The 19,333-nt window shown below is 37.2% G+C and overlaps 1 protein-coding gene across 8 annotated transcripts in view; it reads left to right on the top strand.

Moving 5' to 3' along the window:
* Positions 1 to 19,333, top strand: part of DOCK10 (dedicator of cytokinesis 10) — a 281,723-nt gene that overhangs the window by 152,376 nt on the left and 110,014 nt on the right. For all 8 annotated transcript variants that reach the window (XR_014264570.1, XM_082464595.1, XM_082464594.1 and 5 more), the window contains 4 exons: positions 5,962 to 6,044; positions 16,638 to 16,710; positions 16,987 to 17,109; positions 17,357 to 17,491. Coding sequence is in view for 7 of the 8 variants with exons in the window: in XM_082464595.1 (XP_082320721.1) it covers positions 5,962 to 6,044; positions 16,638 to 16,710; positions 16,987 to 17,109; positions 17,357 to 17,491 (414 nt within the window). In the remaining variant the exon portion in view is untranslated. The remainder of the gene's footprint in view (positions 1 to 5,961; positions 6,045 to 16,637; positions 16,711 to 16,986; positions 17,110 to 17,356; positions 17,492 to 19,333) is intronic.

The raw sequence follows: 19,333 nt of genomic DNA, 5'->3' as shown, positions 1-19,333 counted from the left end.
AATGTTTGGTGGTAAGTGAATAAAGACAGAAATATAAGTCGGAGACCCTGGAGTATAAAAATTTTTTAAAAAATCATCATAAGTTTGAACCTGAAATTTCAGTTTCATTGAATTACAGCCCAGATTTTATGACTTACATGAAAAGAACAAGTAGATCATAATATTATCAAGGTTTTTTTTTTTAGTACCATCCATTATTTATGTCCTGACAAAATACTTGTGACATCTAGCTGGGAAATTAGAGTGTAGATTCCCCAGATTGGGCACAGGTGTGATTTATGAAAGTCTAATTTTAAAGTTTGTTCAGTTGCCTTAGTGCAATGCATTTTGAAAAGACAAACCAAATACCTTGATTCACTTTCAATTTAAAATCAACAAAGGTAGCAATTTAGGCCACTCTATAACTCAGACAAAATAGTTTAAAAATGATTTACACTTATGGTTGGCATTTGATGTGACATTCTGTTTTACATGGTACATGCTTATTTATATACATAGTAACACTATCTAATATCAAGTAATATTTTAAAAAACCAGACTCAAAAATCTATTAAATAAGATTGTACCATGATTTCTGAAACTGAATCAGATCTATAGTTACATCATTTATTTTGTCCAAACTCATTTTCATTTCTCTCCCAAGAGTATAGTATAAGTTTTAAAAGATCATTAACTGTTCAGCTTATTTTTATAATACAGAAATTAATGATTGCATTTTAAAGGAATATATAATGTGGTCAAGTTAAATTAAAAAATGTTTTCAGTGCCTTTTCCTTTTTTCTAAAATATCGATGTATTTATTGGGTGACCAATGTCCTGATTTGCAGGAAGTTTCATATTCTACCTGTTGGCCTGGTTAATAACATCTCCTTTCATTCTGAAGTGCCTCAATGTGGACAATAAATTATTCAGCCACTCTTTCAATACATAATTTATCTGAATTCACTTAACTTCGTGATGCTGCATTTTTTAACATTTATAAAATAGCTGTAATTACTTCTAAACTTTGTAAAGAATGGCATTAATATGAAAATCACCACCATCATTTTACAAATACAGAATTAGTCCCATTGGTGACTAAGGGCTAAAAAGAACACCTTTTGTGGTTACATAAATATTTCTGGCGAGAAAGTAGTCATGTAATTAAATAACCTCTATAGCCAGAAAGAAAAATAATTTTGCATCTAAAAAGCAATCTATTACCTGCTTATTACCCTGTAGCCAGAATCTAATAATCAGCCTTTTTAAGAGATGGACAAATTACATTGCCAAACCTAAATTGCTATTTGAGGTAGGTAACATGATTTGAGTTGATTCTGATGATCCTCTAAAGAGGAAGGGAAAAGGGGGAAAATGATATGTTTTGTTTAGAGTATTTTAGGGTACACTTTATAGTTGCCCAATCTTTTCGAAAGTATTTAGATTTTTAGAACTTTTAAGGTGTCTTGTTTAGTTATTTCTAAAGGAAAAGAAAGAATATAGAAGATTCATTTATTCAACACATATATATTGAGTTTCCACTATCAATAAAACCCCATGCTGGAGTTGATACGCTCCCTGCTCTTTTAAAAGGATGTGCCTACTTACGGGAAAGCTGGAGGGTCACCTCAGTTACTAGAGTTCCCTGTGTGAAGCTGGGACCCTAATGCTTTCATTTCATAGGCAGACAGCATGACAAGGACAGAGTCATACTGTCACACCAGTGGAATGATGCATTTCAAGGCCCCCTCTAGACATTCTGATTCAGTGAATCCCCTGTGGGACCCAGGTACCTGCATTTTAATTAGCAAGCCCCATGGACACAATACAGTTTGGGCAACACTATCCTAATGATTTAAAAGCCTTCGACTAAGTTGAGTTGGCTCAATTTTTTGTGTGTGTCTAAACATATAACAGGCAGAGATGGCAAGATAAAAGCTGAACAAGCAAACATAATAAGCGAATAAAATGTGAACCGGGGCATTGCTGTTTGGAAAAATTAACCAGCTCAGCAAATGTTTGCTGGATATTCAGCCTTCATCTTTGAAGCAGACTGTGGAAGTCTCCCTTTCTCAAGGGGATAAGAAGTGGGTAATTTGAAATCAGTGTTGTGAGATAGGTAGTTTTTAGGGGGAAAATGGAACCATTGCCTTACTAAAACAAGCAGAGTTGTAGCCTGTGACTTTGAATTTGCAACAGGTCATTTCAGCTTAGTTTTTGGACAAAGAGGAATTGTAGTCATAATTATAATAGATCTTAATGATCTTCTTAGAGTGAGTGTGTGGGCTGGAACAAAGAATGGAGAATAATTTTCTATGCGTAACATTTCCAAAATGCCTAACTATGTAGGAGAAATGTTTATGTGTCTGTAAAATGCGCTGGCTTTCTCAGAATCGGAGAAATCACAGACTTACAAGGATTCTTAAGGGTCATGTAGTCCAACCCTAATCCTCATCTACCTACCACCAGCTACAAGAAACCTAACAAATAAATTCAGAGGAATTTGATTAAAACAGAACGCTGTGATCATCAGAGCTAAGATAGCTCTCCAAAACTATACTTGAATAAATCAAGAAAAACAAGTTGTTATTATCAACTGTCATGAATGAGATTTATAGATTGAGTCAAACTTGCTGAGAAAACCGATTTTTTAAAAACAAGTATTTGTTAATTACTTACCCTCTGTTAGGTGCTTTATAGGAATCGATCCTAATGAAGGTGGTATTATTTGGACAGATAAAGAAATAGATATTAAATCACTTAATTGAGATCTCACAGTTAATACCAAAATTCAAAACCAGGTTTGTCTGACTCCAAGACAGAAACAGAAACACCATAGAAAACCTCTGGGATGGTGGTCCAGATGTGATTTTTTTTTTTAAAGTCTTCAAATATCAAACAACTCATAAATTAGTTGAATGGACTTTTTGAGTCAGACAAATCCAGTTTGAAATCCTACTTCTATCACATGTGGGATCTTGGGCAAAATTCTGAGCCTCTCCTTGCCTCTGTGATCTATAAAATGGGAATATAAAATCTCATGGAGTGCTTATTAAGATTATATGTAAAGCACCTACTAGAACAGTATCTGACAGGCACTTGCCACTGCCAAAACAAAAAAGAGGTAGTTCTTTACTAGGCTGTACTATTATAAGAAATAACCACCTTCATATTTGGTCAGTGGAATTCAGGATTAACATATCTCAGGTTTGGTTAAGCCTGTGGCATCTCGTGAACAGTGTGTGTAATATGCGTGAATGTTTATCATGGTTAAACATAGGTACTATCCATAGCAAGACAGGGCAATAAGACAATGCACATTTGTCTCATCGAAACCTCCAGATTAGGAAGTGTAGCAATAGATATTATGAGAGAGAAATTTCTAATCCAGTCTAATATACTGAGTGTTCAGTTGCTAAATCAGAGATCCTAATAAATAAAATGATTTGACCAAAATCTTGTTGGAATTCAGTACTAGTTCCAGACCAATAATAAAGCCCTATAGCTCCTGGTTCAGTGCGGTACCCTCTGTTCGCATTTTTTTTGTAAAGAATATACATTGGTTTGGCAGTTTTTTATCAAGAATCTTTAAAATACTTTGAGTACTCTATCCAAAGAAAATAATCCAAAATGGGTCAAACTTGGGGGAAAATGGGAGGACCAAATTCATGAAGAAACACTCTGAAGCATTTTTTTCTACAATGGCACAAAATTTGAAGTAGCCATAGTAACTGCTCACTCTGTCCTCTTCTATAAGTCTTTGCTCAAATGTCACCTTCTTTGTAAGACTTACCCTAACCATTCTATTTAAATTGTCCCTCCTTCCCCAACTCTATCCATCCCCCTTCTTCTGCTTTATTTTTCCCATGACACTTAGCATTTCCTGATACATTACACAATTTACTTATTTTTGTGTTTGTTGACCAGCTCTTCACAGGGGCACACTTTTCAAGAGGGCATGAATTTTTGTCCCTTGTTCACTGATGTATTTGCATCACTTGGAAAAATGCCGGGCACACAGTATGGGTTCAATAATGTTTATTGGCCAAATTAATGTATGGATGGTTTCCAAAACTAAGAGACCAGGTTGGTAAATTAGGGTATGAGATTTTATTCTACTTATTTAAAGTGGTCATAAAACTTAGAAAGCAAAAGTTAAAAAAATCTTTAGAATATGCCTTTAAGTGAATAAAAACAATATTCCAATTCAAATATATACTTAGAGGAGAACTAGGTAAAACTATGCACCAGAAAAAAAAAGATTGAAAGGGAATGCAAAAAAGGGGTGGGTTTTATGCTTTTTGTTTTCCATTTTGTATCGTTTGAGAACTACAGGAAAGTGTAGAGAAAGGAAAGTAAGTGAGAGAGGGTGGGAAAGAACCGTGATCATGAATGCTTTGCCCTCTTGGGTTGGGATGCTGTGTATCTTTGCGCTCCTTGCCTGAATTCCTGGCATCCTTATCGAAAATGAAGATGGAACTTTTTAGCCAGGGAGCATATCAGGGTTCAGTTTTCCTTTTATTTCCAGAAACATGTGGTTTGCACAGTTGGCTCAGGAATTGGCAAGTTAAGAAATTTAATTTTAGCTAAACATTCAGTTTTGTTCACATTCCTCTTCTCCATCCAGAGTCGGCACACATCCCCTGAATCCTCTTTGACAGTTATCCACGTCCATTTGTCTTGTTGCTGCTCTGTTTTTGATCTCTTCTTTCTCCTGTCCCCCGCCGCCATCCCCCCACTCCTATCTTCGTCCTAGTCTCATGCATTGTTTGCTCTCAGTCCCCATTTGCGTCGTCGGGGTGTTTCCCTGAACAGATAAAGCTATGGTGCTGAGGAAGTTCAAGGCCAGAGAAATCCAGTGCGGCTGAGGACCCCTAACCCTTCTCCCTGCCTTTCCCGTGCATCTTGAGCCAGGTGCCCGCACCCTGTGTTCTCCACCCACCTTTCTACACCCCCCTCTGAGCCACTCCCTCCCACTTTCTGTTTCTGCAAGGACAGTGCCCGTGCTTTCTTTGCTCTAACCCTTCCACACCTTGAGTAATGACGCTCATGAAGAGCTCTCATTTGCTGTCGCCTTCTTTGTTACAAAGACGATCAGAGGTCTTATCTCTCACATTGCAGTAAGTTTATTGCTCCTCATTTTTTCCCACTAATGCTAGAGGACAGGGTCTCCTTATAATCCTGGTGTTGCTGTTTAATCCCCAGAGTTACGTAATTTTAGAATCTAAAGGAATCTTAAAACCCAGCTAGTGAAATCCCCATTACCACTCTATGGTCAGTACTGTGCCAGGCACAGGGTCGGTGTTTGGGAAATATTTGCCATGGGTAAATACTGTAAACTCAGCCATCATGAACCACTCTAAGATAATTCTTTTGTGCTATTAACATTGTTTTTTAAAAGTTTTTTGGTCATCTTTTATTCACATATATTTATAAAGTTGATGAATAATCAGGGAGAAGGTTGGGCTCAGAAGGCAATGAGGTAAAACTGAAAAACTCATTTCAAGCTGACAACAGGGTTGATATAAAGAGGAAAAGGATAGGTTACCGATGCGAGAATAAGAAGAAATGGGCTAAAATTATGATGAAAGGATGGCATATAAATAATAACATATTTCACTGCTAAGAACTGTTAAATAAAGGAAGGGTTTCCAAGGAAAGCTGAAAAATGATGGTACTTGAGGTTAGTGACATATCCAGTTATGATTCAGAGGATGATTAAATTAGGCTTTCCTTAATGGAGAAAAATAGAATAAATATGTTAAACGGTTCCTCCTCTAAGAGTCTGGGAAAGGTTAGATTTTCCTTTCACTGGAAAATGAAATGATTATAATGCTCAAGCCCCTTATCTACCTTAAAATTGCTAACATAGCTACCTTAACATTAGCCCGGAGATCATGAGCACTGAATTCACTGTGCTTCTTTATCAGGACAGCTGCTTTTTGAATGATAATTTTTAATTGCCATTTTTTTTCCTTTCAGGCTTGTAAATTTTACAGTTCCCAGTGGTATGTGGTAAACTACAAATATGAACAGTATTCTGGAGACATTCGACAGTTACCTCGGTAAGAACCTATTATGATTACTCCTTGGCTTTTTCCATATATAAGCTATGTTCCCTAAATTCTGCCACTGTTCATGAATACATGTACGTTAATCTAGTATCAAGGTATGTTTTACAAAATTTAAAAGTAAAAGTCACGATGGAACATTTTGTTCAACAATGTATTGCTTGTAACCTCACAGAATTGCGGTGAGAGATACATATACTCATTTAGGTTTTGAACAAAGTTTTAAAGTACCATGTCATTCTTTTGTGAGTTGTCTTTTTCAATAGCAGATACAAGAGAATTTAAAAAGTAAAATTTGGACCAGAAATTTTTTCTGACAATATTCTGTATATAGCATTCAGATTTGCCATTGGTTTCATGTATTTTCACTCCGGGATATCAAAGGGCATGAAAATAAACAACCTCCACAGGAATGATAAATGTCTAAGAAGAGCAAAAAGGAAAAACACACACCTAATATTTTCCGGATTATGGGGAAATAAAGTCTTTAGGAAAAGGTGATATTGTTCTGCAACTGCCCAAATGTCACCTCTATAAAGAATTTGCTCACCTGACCAATGACCTGACCTAGAGTAGTCATTTATTCTGTGTCTGTGTCTCCCACTAAAGTTAAACCCCCCAAAGGGCAGGGACTCTTTCTCGTAGACTCCCCTGCAGGCCTAGGAGAATGCCTTGCACATAGTAGGTGTGCAATAATTACTTATTGGATAAGTAAACTGAGAGAGTAGCAAATTTTAAAATATAATAATCCTGGATGGGCTTGGAGTTGCTTAAATTCAAAGAACTGCAATGAACTGGAATCTCCCAACACACTGGTTCATCAAACTAAAATGATGCACATCGTCCAGAAAAAACACTTAAGACAGTCAAAAGTTAATTTTTTATTAACACTTCCCTCAAGTGAAACTTTGAGGTCATACACATTGCATCTAACTTTTTAATGGACACATGGTTTAGATTTGGGCACCACTTTCTAAGATTTCCCGTGCCCCCAGAAACATCTTTTCCAGACTGGGATACTTGGAAGTGCTGCGATCAACTCCTGGATGCAGAATTTGAAGTGGAGGGGGTGTTATGGAGTAGCTCTGGGAAGGTGACATTTGGGCTCAGATCTGAAGGAAACGTAGCTACCAGCACTGCAATCTCCAGAAAAGGGTTCCCAGAGGAAACAGCAGGGGCAAAGGCCATGAGGTGGGAACCAGAGTGGTCATTCGAGCAGAATGACAATCAGTGAGGCCGGACCTAAGGGTTGGTGAAACCATGGAACTAGGCCGGGGACCTCGTGGGTCCTGAAAAGGAGCTGGATTTTATTCTCATTGCAACAGAAGACTGTAGAAATTTGTAACCTGGAGTGTGACATGATCTGGTTTACCTCTTTAAGAAATTACCTGCTCTACTCTATGGAGAATGGGACTGTAGCAGTGAGAATTAAAAAAAAGAAAAAAGAAAAAGAGAAGCTGGCCATTTCTTTTGGAGTAGCGTTACTGTGAAGAGCAAAAAGCAATGTTCCTCTGAAACAGCAAGTCTTTATTCAAAACAGTGACTGTTAACCTTCACCAAATCTCTGAACGTTCCTTTAGATTCTGGTCACTCCTAAAAGATAACTTCCTTAAACTTCATGTTGGGAAGGTCTCATCACACCCTAGGCCTTCATGAATAATTATTACATTCAGAATGTCTGGGCCTTAGTAACACACTTTTTGTAGCTGCAATTGAAAAGCAAAGCATTTTTTAACACTGAGACTTCTTCTTTCTGAAAACAGTTCCAAGAAGTGGTTACAACTTGTAAGCCATGTCCAAGCACTTGGAAGACTGCATATAAAGGGAGAGAGTTTAGAAAGAGGTGTTCAGCTGCCATTTGGCATAAATGCCTTCCTGCTGTCCTTAGGTCTATTGAAATCTTTAATGGCTTTATCCCCAAACACTGTTCATCTTTTCTTGTATTCGTGATGCCATAAAGAAAAATAAATTAATTAAAAAATTCACATGCACGATATTCTTCCTCTATGAAAACAATAGAGAAGGCACCTCCAGTCAGAACAGGGTCTGGATATCATTGTTGAATTGGAATTCTTGTAGAGCACGAGAAGAAATCTCATGAGAAGAAATGCAAAAGTAACCAAAATATTGCTGAAAATTTCCCTGACTTTAACTAAAGGATGTGGAAGTTGATACCAAGAAAGGGAAGCATAAGACTGCCGCTATGTAAGAAACTGTAATGAACTCTATATGATATGTTCAAAATGAAAATCAGAAGTTCTAGAATAATCCTCATGTATCCCCTGAACGAATGAAGACTGTAACATTGAATAATAAAACTATTTTTTAAATGATTTTACAAAGCTAAGCACTCCCCACTAAAGACTACACATATTTAGGTCAGTAGTGGGAACATAATTTACTTGGGCCTTCTGAGACTATTAGAAGTAAATCATTTTCATACCTCCTGGATTAGAAGAATTCTCCTATGTCTGCTACCAATTTAAACTGATCATTTCTTTTTATGGATTGCTGAGGCTTTAAAATAAAAACTTGGAATTATGGGGAAGTGAAAAAAGATATGTGTTTATCTCCCTCATTTTTAGTCTTTAAATTTAAAATTGTGCTATTATTCACTCTTAAAAACCTCATTTTTTTAGTGTCTGTTCAAAGGAAGATATTGGAGAGAGACTTTATTTCAGGCTAGAATGTAAAATGTAAAGACTTCACACATTAGAAATAAAAATTGGCACTGAAATTTGTGTTCCTAGGAAACAAGAATGTCATAAAAAAAAAGTATGATGTCAAAGGAGCCAAGAATATACAATGGGGAAAGGATAGTCTCTTCAATAAACATTGGGAAAGCTGACAGCCACAAGTAAAAGAATGAAACCAGACTACTATCTTACACCATACATTAAATTAACTAAAAATGTATTTACTACTTGAGTATAAGACCAGAAGCCATAAACTCCTGGGAAAAAAACATAGGTAATAAGCTCCTTGACATTGGTTTTGGCAATGATTTTTTTGGATCTGACTCCAAAAGCAAAGGCAACAAAAGCAAAAATAAACAAATGAGACTACATCAAATTAAAAAGCTTCTGTACAACAAAAGAAATCATCAAAAAAATGAAAAGCAAGCTACTGAATGGGAGAAATATTTGCAAATCATATACCTGATAAGGGGTTAATACGTAAAATATACAAAGAACTCGTACAACTCAATGGCAAAAAAAAAAAAAAAAGCCAACAACGATCTCATTAAAAAATAGGCAGAGGATCTGAATAGACATTTTCCCAGAGAAGACATACAGATGGCCAACTGGTACATGAAAAGATGCTCATCACTAATCACTAGGGAAATGCAAATCAAAACCACAATGAATTATCTCCTCACACCTGTTAGAATGGCTATTATCAAAACAACCGGAGATAACAAGTGTTGGTAAGGATGTGGAGAAAAGGGAACCCTTGTGCACTCTTGGTGGGAACGTAAACTGGTGTAGCCTCTACGGAAAACAGTATGGAGATTCCTCAAAAAATTAAAAATGGAACTACCATATGATTCAGCAATTCCACCTCTGGGTATTTATTCGAAGAAAACAAAAACACTAATTCGAAAAGATATACACACCCCCATGTTCATTACAGCATTATTTACACTAGCCAAGATACAGAAACAACTTAAGTGTCCACTGATGGGTGAAAATGTGGCATATATACACAATGGAATACTATTCGGTGATAAAAAAAAAATGAAATCTTGCCATTTTCGATGACATGCGTGGACCTGAAAGGCACCATGCTGAGTGAAATAAGTCAGAGAAAGACAAAAGCCATATGATCTAACTCATATGTGGAATTTAAAAACAAAAAACAAAACCAGAAAAAAATATAGCAAGCTCACAGATACAGAGAACAGACTGATAGTTGTCAGAGGTGGGGTGAAGGGGATCAAAAAGGTACAAACTTCCAGTTATAAAATAAATAAGTCATGGGAATGGAACGTACAGCTTGGTGACTAGAGTTAACAATACTGTATCGAATATTTGAAAGTTGCCAAGAGAGTAGATCTTAAAAGTCCTCATCACAAAAAAAAAAATTCTTAGTAGCTATGCATGGTAACGATGTGAACTAGACTTATTGTGGTGATTATTTCACAGTATGTACAAATACAGAATCATTATTTTGTACACCTAAAACTAGCATAATGTCATCTGTCAATTATACCTCAATTTAAAAAATGTGAAACAAACAAAAAAATATGATGCCACAGATTTCATTAATCCACAGGCTAAAATACAGAGATATATGACATACTTAAAAGTTTTACCACAGCTGGGTGTACATAAAGAAGAAAATTTCATAGAGTATATTTTGTGATAGATAGAAGATCAATTAAAATGGAACCTGTATAGTTGGGCTGATTTGGAACCGAATTTTTTTAAAATAAAAGAACACTTCTTGAGTGTCGACAGTGAGCCAGAATGTGCTGGGTGCCATATGTACATTATCTCACTTAACACGCACGACCCCACGGAGTAGGAACTGTTTTCCCTGTTGTATAAAGGAATGCAGAGCATCGAGAGGGTTAGTAACTTGCCCCCAACCTCACTCCACTCAAGTATCCCCACACTCCTTATATGAGGTATAGGAGGTAATTTGGGTATAGAAATGAGAAATAAGACTGACCAGAAATGACAACTAATGTTGGGTCCAAACACCGGAAGTTTAGGCCCCTGCTGAGCCCTCCGTCTCTGGAACCCAAAGGCCCTTAGAGACCCACAGTGGTCTTGGGGGAAGAATTTTACCTTCAGCAGCCAGAGGTGCTTATCTTTTAATGACCTCCAGAAGAGAGAAAGGTCATGCTTAATGGCCCTGCAGATATGAGACTGAGTAGTGATGATGGTTACTTAAAGAGAAGGAGGCAGTGCCCTGTGGGTCAGTGGGAAGAGGGACGGGAAAGAAGAGCTCTCAGTAGCCCCCACGTCTAAACCCTCCGCCAAGCGTGCTCCAGGGCATTTTCTTACAAGGCTGACCTCCCCTCCTGTCTCTCTCCCTCCCTCACTGTGCTCCAGCCCCACCAGCGGTCCACTCTTGGATGCTGCAAGCTTGATCCTTCCTCAAGACCTTTGCTCGCCATTCCCTGTGCCAGAATGATCTTCCCCCAGATCATCACATGGCCGGCTTCTTCTCATTCTCAACCAGATTGGCCATCTGTGACCACCCTTTCTAAACCTGGCTTCTGCCACCCCTACCTGGATCACTCTTTTCTCTTCTCCTCTTTAATTTTCTTCCCAACCATTTTCATCCAGGGAAATTACCTTGTTTATTTATGCTTAATTACCGACTCTCTCCTCCCTTAGAAGGCGAGCTTACTCAGCTTGGGGATTTATCTTCCGATACGTGGTTGTCATTATTGCAGGTCTTCTATGTGACAGGTACTATCTGGAAACTGGATCATTTAGTGATGAGAAGGAATAGCCTCCAAGAATTAACACAGCTCTCAACTCACAGTGAATTTGATCAAGCAAACAGATTTAAGAAAAGCCAGCAACGAAAAAGCATGCACATTCACCCATCCCACACCCCTAGATATGACCTAAATTGACACTCCCTGGTCTGCACATTTTTTTTTAATGAACAATACGGTCTGCATGAATATGACTAAGGATTAATGTAGTTGGTTGAGTTTTGCTAGTGACCTCATTGGTCTTATCTATCATATCTTATGATTTATTTTTGAGTCATAATACTTAAGTGAACTGAAAAGGAAAACTTAAAGAAAATTTGGTTTTATGCAAGAGTTTGGAGACCTCAGAAATTGTAATATCGTAACATTTGGGAAATTTAAAAAAATTTTTTTAGTATTTGTATGAAGCCGCCTTCTCTCTTTTCAAAATCATCTGTCCTTCAAAAATACCAGGGGAAAGTTCTTGAGAAATTCATACTCACTATTTTCTTTGAGAATAGTTATATATTTTTTTGCACAATCACAATTTCTTAACATTTTGCTTAGTATTAAAAAAAATTCAGGAGACATCATTTTTCTTCAACACCTTTAAAAAAATCCCCCCTATATTTTATCATGCAAATTTTCAAACATACAAAAAATGTTGGAAAACTTATACAATGGACACCCATATTCTCACCATCTAGAATGTATCTTTTACATTTTGCTGTATGTATTTTATGACATTATCCATCCATCCACCCATCCCTCTTACCATCCACCAGACCATCTTATATTTTGATCATTTCAAAGTGAGTTCAAAGTACCAACACACTGTCTGCTGCCTTTCTAAACACTTTAGAATGCATACCATTAACTAGAAACATATATGTTTACAGTTTACTATTTTTTTCTTTTGAGGGAAACTTTAGGAGGTGAGACACAAGTTGTAAGTGAGCCACTGGATGACTTTGACTATGCATACACCTGCGCACCTGAAACCCCTACTGACATAAGGGATGTTATCATCACCTTCAAAGAGTTCATTGCTACCCCTTCCTGGTCAGTCCTCACCCCTACTTCCCTCTCTCCCCAGAGACAACCACTGTTCTGATTTTCTTCACCACAGATTAGTATTACATATTCTAGAACTTCATAACATTGGAATCATGCTATATGTATTCCTGTGTTTCTGACTTCTTTGACTCAGCATGATGTTTTGAGTGATATCCACATTGTTGCGTGTATCAGTAGCTCCTTTCCCCTTCTGAGTAACATTCCTTTTGTGTGTGGATCTACTATAGTTTGTTTAGCCATTCTCCTGTCGACACAGCATTTTCAGCTGAGTTGTGCATAAGTCACTTTAAAATCATGGACTTTTGTGAAACTTTGGCTATCATTTATAGGCTATCTCAGTTGCTATTTTCAATTCTCTGATGGGAGATTTGTGGAAAAACCCTCACAAGTATTTAACCTTATACACTGAGATTCATGAAAACCCTATTTTGTTTCCTTAATTGTTTGTTATTTCATTGCTAGTTTGAAAGGCTGTTCCTTCTCTCCTTTCTTTACACTTTTATAATTATCTTTGCAGAAATGAGAGTTGGACTGTGGAACATGGCCTCTATTGCAAGCCACAATTATCAAGAACAAATGCCTATAAAATTATTCTTTTGTAAGAAAGAAAAGAAAGGATAAACCATGCTGGCAAAAGAGGACAGAGTAAAGAATTCAGAAACGAATAGAACTGTCTCAAGGTCAAAGGGAGATGGGCAGGAAAGGACTAGCACATAAGTTAGGGCCACCCCGGAGCCAAACATTGACCTTCCAGTTCAAGTTTGTCTTTGCTGCCTCATCCTCAGTTTTCCCTACTCATCCCTTTATCTTCCACGTAGGATGTTTCCTTAATAGTGCCTTTACTGCCCTGCCATCATTTTAAGAATCCTGGAACACTCATGTCTCCTCCTCTGCAGACAAAATACTTTGAGTAATTGCTCTGAAATAAGCCCTTTGAACCTGCCTCTGAATCTCAGGCAGTGTGTCACCTCTTGAAGGAGCAAGGGTTGAGGAAAGGGTTGTGTTTAAGTGCTTTATTTTGCCAGTCAAATGAAAAGGCAAAAGGAACTGCTTCTGGTTCAAGGAGTGTCAAGATGTTGTTAAGGAGAAGAGGAGTATTTTTGGTGGGATGGGGAGAATTTCCCAGTGGTCCCAAAATAACAGTGTGGTCTGTTACCTGTTCTGCCTTCATACAAGGTTGACCCTAACCAAGAGAGGCAGAACAAGTTAACATCAGTGGCAGCTGGCACAAACTTGAGTATCTCTAAGGTTCTGCAAGAAGGAGAAAGAACTACAGGTACACCAGGATCCTTTGCAAGAGAAAAATGGCTGCAATCATACTTAACATGCTTATGAAAGATGGTTTGGACTAATCCGTCCTAAATACAGGAAGTATCGTCTCAGAGATAAGGCTTCTGACCCCATCTCTTTCACTGTGTGTTTATGTGAGTAACTGTTATGGACTTTGTTTTCTTCTCAGCAAAATAGCAAGATTAGACTAGATGTGGATTCCCAGTATTTGTGTCCAAAAGTCCGATTATATGCATATACATTTGAATAAAAAGCAATATGTTACTTAGTACATATTTAGACTTCAGTACAAAATCTCTGTTATCTTGGTATATATTTTTGAGCTTGCAAATAAATCATGGATGAGGAAGGTTGTATTATATATTAATATGTTTTTGAAATTTGGACTAACACATACCCATGCAAGTAAATTCAAACACATTAATTAACAGGTATTTATTGATCACTTACCCTTACCATGTGTCTGAACCTGTTGTGATGATAACCTCAAAATACACATTTCCTACCACTCTTCTTTCAAGCCTCTGGCTTTGAAATAAAGCTGTTACCATCTGCAACTACTTATATATGGGTCTTGGGATGTCCTATCAAGACTGTGGAGCCGAAACAAAATAGAGAAATAAATTAGAATTAGGACTGAAGTGAGACTCTAGATATCATTTATAACACTCAATATCAAGTACTTTGTACCCCAGAATAGCTTTATTTTTATTAGTTATGAATTTTAGTAGCAAGGGACTTTCATTAATTTGAATTTATAGGATAAATTCACAATAATAAGATACTTTTTAAAAACCTATTTAACATGTTGGAGGTGCCTCTTAGGATTTTGATCACCAAAAATGTGTCCTACTGCTAAAAAGGACATCGCCAAGATGCCTTCCAAAAACAAAATTTTAAGTTATACCTTTTCATATTATCTCACTTCTGTGATATCCTTGTTCACCTTGCCTCTCAATAATTCAGTCAGCAAATGCATATTGATCATGTCTACAACAGGAAAGAAAAAAGCTGAGTGAGATGTAGATGGGACTTCATTAGAATCACTGGTTTCAAGAAATGTATAATCTGCTGGAGGGCTAAGACAGGCGACCAAATAACAGAACCAGGAGAGCATCATAAGAGACGTACGCTCAGCATCTACAGGAAGACAGTCCTAATTCTGTAGATCCAGGATACCTTCATGGAAATGACTTTGGGAGCACAAACTCTTACCAGGTTACAATGGAATATTGTTCAGCCTTGAAAAGGAATGAAATCCTGATACACTCCCCAACATGAATGAACCTTGAAGGCATTATGCTAAGTGAAATAAGCCAGCCACAAAAAAGACAAATATTGCATGACTCCACTCGTATGAAGTACCAAGAATAGTTCATTTCATAGAGATAGAAAGTAGAATGATAACCCAGGGCTGGGGAAAGGGAAAAATGGGGAATTATTGTTTAATGGGTACAGAGTCAGTTTGGGAATAAAAATGGTCTGGAGATGGACAGTGGTGATGGTTGTACAGTGTGAATCTACTTAATGCTACTGAACTGTGCACTTAAAAACAGTTAAAATAGTAATTCTTCTGTTATGTATATTTTACCACAATAGAAAAAAACTTTGATCAGGTATGGAGGGTGTGGTTCTGATCTCAGGCTTTTCCACAATTTAATAGTGAGGACGGTGTTCTTTTTGTGCTCTTTCTCTGCTATGAACTGGGAATGGGCATTTCTATGTCTTTCAGAAGGAGGGTACAGAATATTTTGAATCCGTTTGAATCCACTGAATCCCTATGTGAATGCACGGCTTGGTGATTTTATGAGTACATATATAATATATATATGTGTGTGTGTGTACATATACATATACACATGTATGTATAGACATATATGAATACATATAAAGAGTCCTTGGTCATTCACTGTGCTATCTGGAACACCATCAACATAGGAAACCATTTGTAATGGGAATACTGAATGTGCCCCTGGGCTTTTTTCTCAATAGTCAAATTCTGAGATTGCTTCTACATAATAAAAATCATTCTAAAGAAAACAAATCTCCCATGCCAATTCTCCGTGTAGGATTTTCTAGTTAGGTATAAAGGAATGCTGGAATTTTGGATGATACTGTCTGGTTTCCATTCAACCATGTGTTATGAGATAGAATCAAGCCAAGGAAAGTTTATTTCTGTCTTATTTTACCATTTCTGGAGCCAAGTGTACTCTCTTGCTCCTCTGGGCTGGTCAGTGATGCTCTAAGAGGCTTTTCTGTGCTACCATGGAAATCCCCAAAGTGAGCACAATTGCTGCTAAGTCACGTTGGTGCAGGCTTTGGGGAGAGGCCAAGGTTAGGGGAGCAGCGCAGCCTGGTGGCCAGAGCCCTGGGTGGTTCTTCAAATGACTGTCCTGTAGCCTTGGGCATGTCACATAAAGGCAAAGGGAAAAAAAAAAAAAAAAAGATAATGAAAATATCAGTACTTTATATTCCACTTCAAAATGTGGAGGAAGGAAAATATAAATCACCAAGCCCTTAAAATCATCCCACTTACCTTCATCTAATTAAAAAGGACATGTGTAAATCTGTACAAATAGTAACTCTGTGGTTTAAAATGGAGATTTATTTACTGGAGATGAGATATAATGGTGTAGGGGGAAAGTTAATACTTCCAAAGGAAATGGATCCCTCACGAGATTATATTATTTTATAAAAATGTGTAAGAAAGCCACCACAATAGCTGTTACCCAGCTGAAAGCAATGTCTCAAATGACAAATCAGAATCTTTTTTTTTTTAATATCAGAGCAGAATACAAACCGGAGAAACTTCCTTCACATTCCTTTGAGGTTGACCATGAAGATGCTGATAAGGATGAAGTAAGTAAATGGTTGAAAGTGAAATGTTTAAAACATGAGGATAATTAGCTCCTGTCTTTCACTAGCGTGTTTCAAACTCAGAAGAGTTTCTCCTAAAGTTGCAGTAGCTGTTGGTGTGAAGGCTTTTAGATAAAATGAATCACGTGTGTTTTGAAATTGAACATGATTTTTTAAGATGAGTCAAAGAGAGAAAAAGGAGTCTCGTTTTTAAGTGCAGTGTCTACGATCTGGGATTCACAAAAGATGGCTGTAATGCTAATGATGCCTTCTGTACAGGATACCACTTCTCACTCATCCTCCAAGGGCGGAGGGGGAATGGGAGGAACCGGAGTTTTCAAGTCTGGCTGGCTCTACAAGGGGAATTTTAACAGCACCGTGAATAATACCGTTACTGTTCGGGTAAGGAGACATCAAGACTCACCTTTGTTTCTGCCACATTTCTTCACACCCTCCTCCACTTCGGTCACAGAACAGAGGAGAGCCATTTGCATTGAGTTTGTGTTTCGTGTCATATTTTATTTATGAGAAAGGAGGACGTTCTTCTCTAGAACAGTGCCCTAGAAACGTAGCACTCTTGAAGGAATTAGAAGTAGTCTAATTTCTGTGAATTTGAACTACCTCCTTATATTTTTTTCCCTTTATTTAGTCATTCAAAAAGCGCTTCTTCCAGCTGACTCAGTTGCCAGATAATTCCTACATCATGAATTTTTACAAAGATGAAAAAATATCCAAAGAACCCAAAGGTTGCATCTTTTTGGATTCCTGTACAGGTGTGGTGCAGGTGAGTAGAAATCTCTTTTCCCCCGAGTTTTTTTAATCGAGAAGTGTGTTCATCCAATCATTATTCATTCATTCCAAAAATATGTATGGAGTATCTGATATGAGCCGTGAACTGTTTCAAACTCCAAGGATTCAGTGGAGAGCAAGGCAGCCTAGATACCTGCTTTCACAAAACTCATTTCAATAAAGTAAGGAAAACAGAAAATACGTAAAGAAAGAAATAAACAGGGTGGAATGATTGGTAAAATCTGGAATAAAAGAAAAATAAACAGGGTTACAGAAGGTAGAGAGACGATGGTGCAGTTGCAAAGGAATCTTTATGCTCCAGAAGTGAGAAAAACATTTATGAAGATAAAATATTTGATCTAGAGATTAAAGAATATGCAGGGGCAGCAAGTGCAAAGGTCCTGAGGCAAGAGCAAGTCTGCTGTACTCAAGGCAAAGAGGAAAATGACCAGCTGCATGGCTGTAGTGTAGAGATCCACCAAGCTAAAGAATTCAGTAAGATTATATGTAAATCACATAGTTCAAAGAAGGCTCTTCATGAATGTTATCTTTATTATTAGGTAATAAATAATAAGATAGTAAATTTACAGTGTATAAATGCATCATCCTTCTTCGAAGAGCAGGTTTCTTCAAAGGCAAGGATTACATTGATTCTCAAGAGTTAATCTCAGAAACAGACACAGTGCCTGTAACAGACAATACTGTTCTGCAAAGCCTTGGTCCTCAAATTATTGTCCTTAGTATTAAGTTTGACATGGACCACGGTGGCAAAGGGAAGCAAAATATATCCATAGGCCTCACTTGGACATCTTATTTTCAAAAATTTTATTCTTTCTACTCTGATGAAATAGCTATCCTTATTCTCTCTCATGTAAAAATTGAAGCAATCAAGTGTTTTAGCAGTCTTCCCTCAAATTTCACATTAAGACGCTGGCCCATTTAGGTTGAGGACTCTATTTTTGGTCACAGGCCACTAGGAACAATCCTTTACCTTATCACCAAACCACCGGCATTCACATAACTTGCTACATGGCTGAGATTACATTTCGGATTAATACCAGGGGCACTCAGATGTGTGAATGCAAAATAGAGTTCTCTTTAGTCACTCAAGCCTAGACTATTTCTGGATGGTTTCTCCGTTAAAATCTGGAATTTCTCCAGAAAGTAATAATGCTGCACTTTAAAAGGAAAGAATTAATTAAGTGTTGCTGAGTCCTCCACTAGAAATGAAAGCTAACTGCTTTTTAACACAGATGCCAACTTTCCTTATGGAAAGGGCAATAAGGATCTTAGTGGAGGGTGGAGATAGTTTTCTATTGTTGGTCACAAAGGAGACTCTTTGGCTTTAGAAATATGAAATAATACTTTAGCAATAGGTTAAAGATCAATAACTACATTTTACAGACATTGAGCTGAAAAACTTATTTTCTTTTCTATTTGTACTTCCAAACTTGCTCTAGCAAATGAGTCATCACCTTCTAAGAAGTATCATTGTAGCCCTTGTTAGCTATTAAGTTTGCAGAGATATGAATTATTGTGTAATTTCTTCTTCCAAGAACCTTGTAGCTCTGTTGAACACACAGAGTTAGTTAGTGCTCTAATCTGACCTTCCACTACAGGTCCCTTTTCTCCATGACATCTTAGACTGTGTTTCAGTCTCTGCTTAAGCAGTACCTTGAAAAGAGAATGTCTTCTAAGGAAAACGTAAGCTTGGGGTTTTTACTGGTCGATGTTCGAATCTTAGTTTCACCATTTACTATCTGAGAGCCTTGAGTAAGTTACTCAAGCTCTTTGATTTCTGGTGTCTCATCTGTAAAACTAAAATAATGTGCTAACA

The sequence above is a fragment of the Balaenoptera physalus genome (genome assembly GCF_965194825.1).
Source record: "Balaenoptera physalus genome assembly, chromosome: 6".
NCBI classification, from domain to species: domain Eukaryota; kingdom Metazoa; phylum Chordata; class Mammalia; order Artiodactyla; family Balaenopteridae; genus Balaenoptera; species Balaenoptera physalus.
Note: the sequence above shows the minus strand (reverse complement) of the source record. Positions and strands in the feature narration are given on the sequence as shown.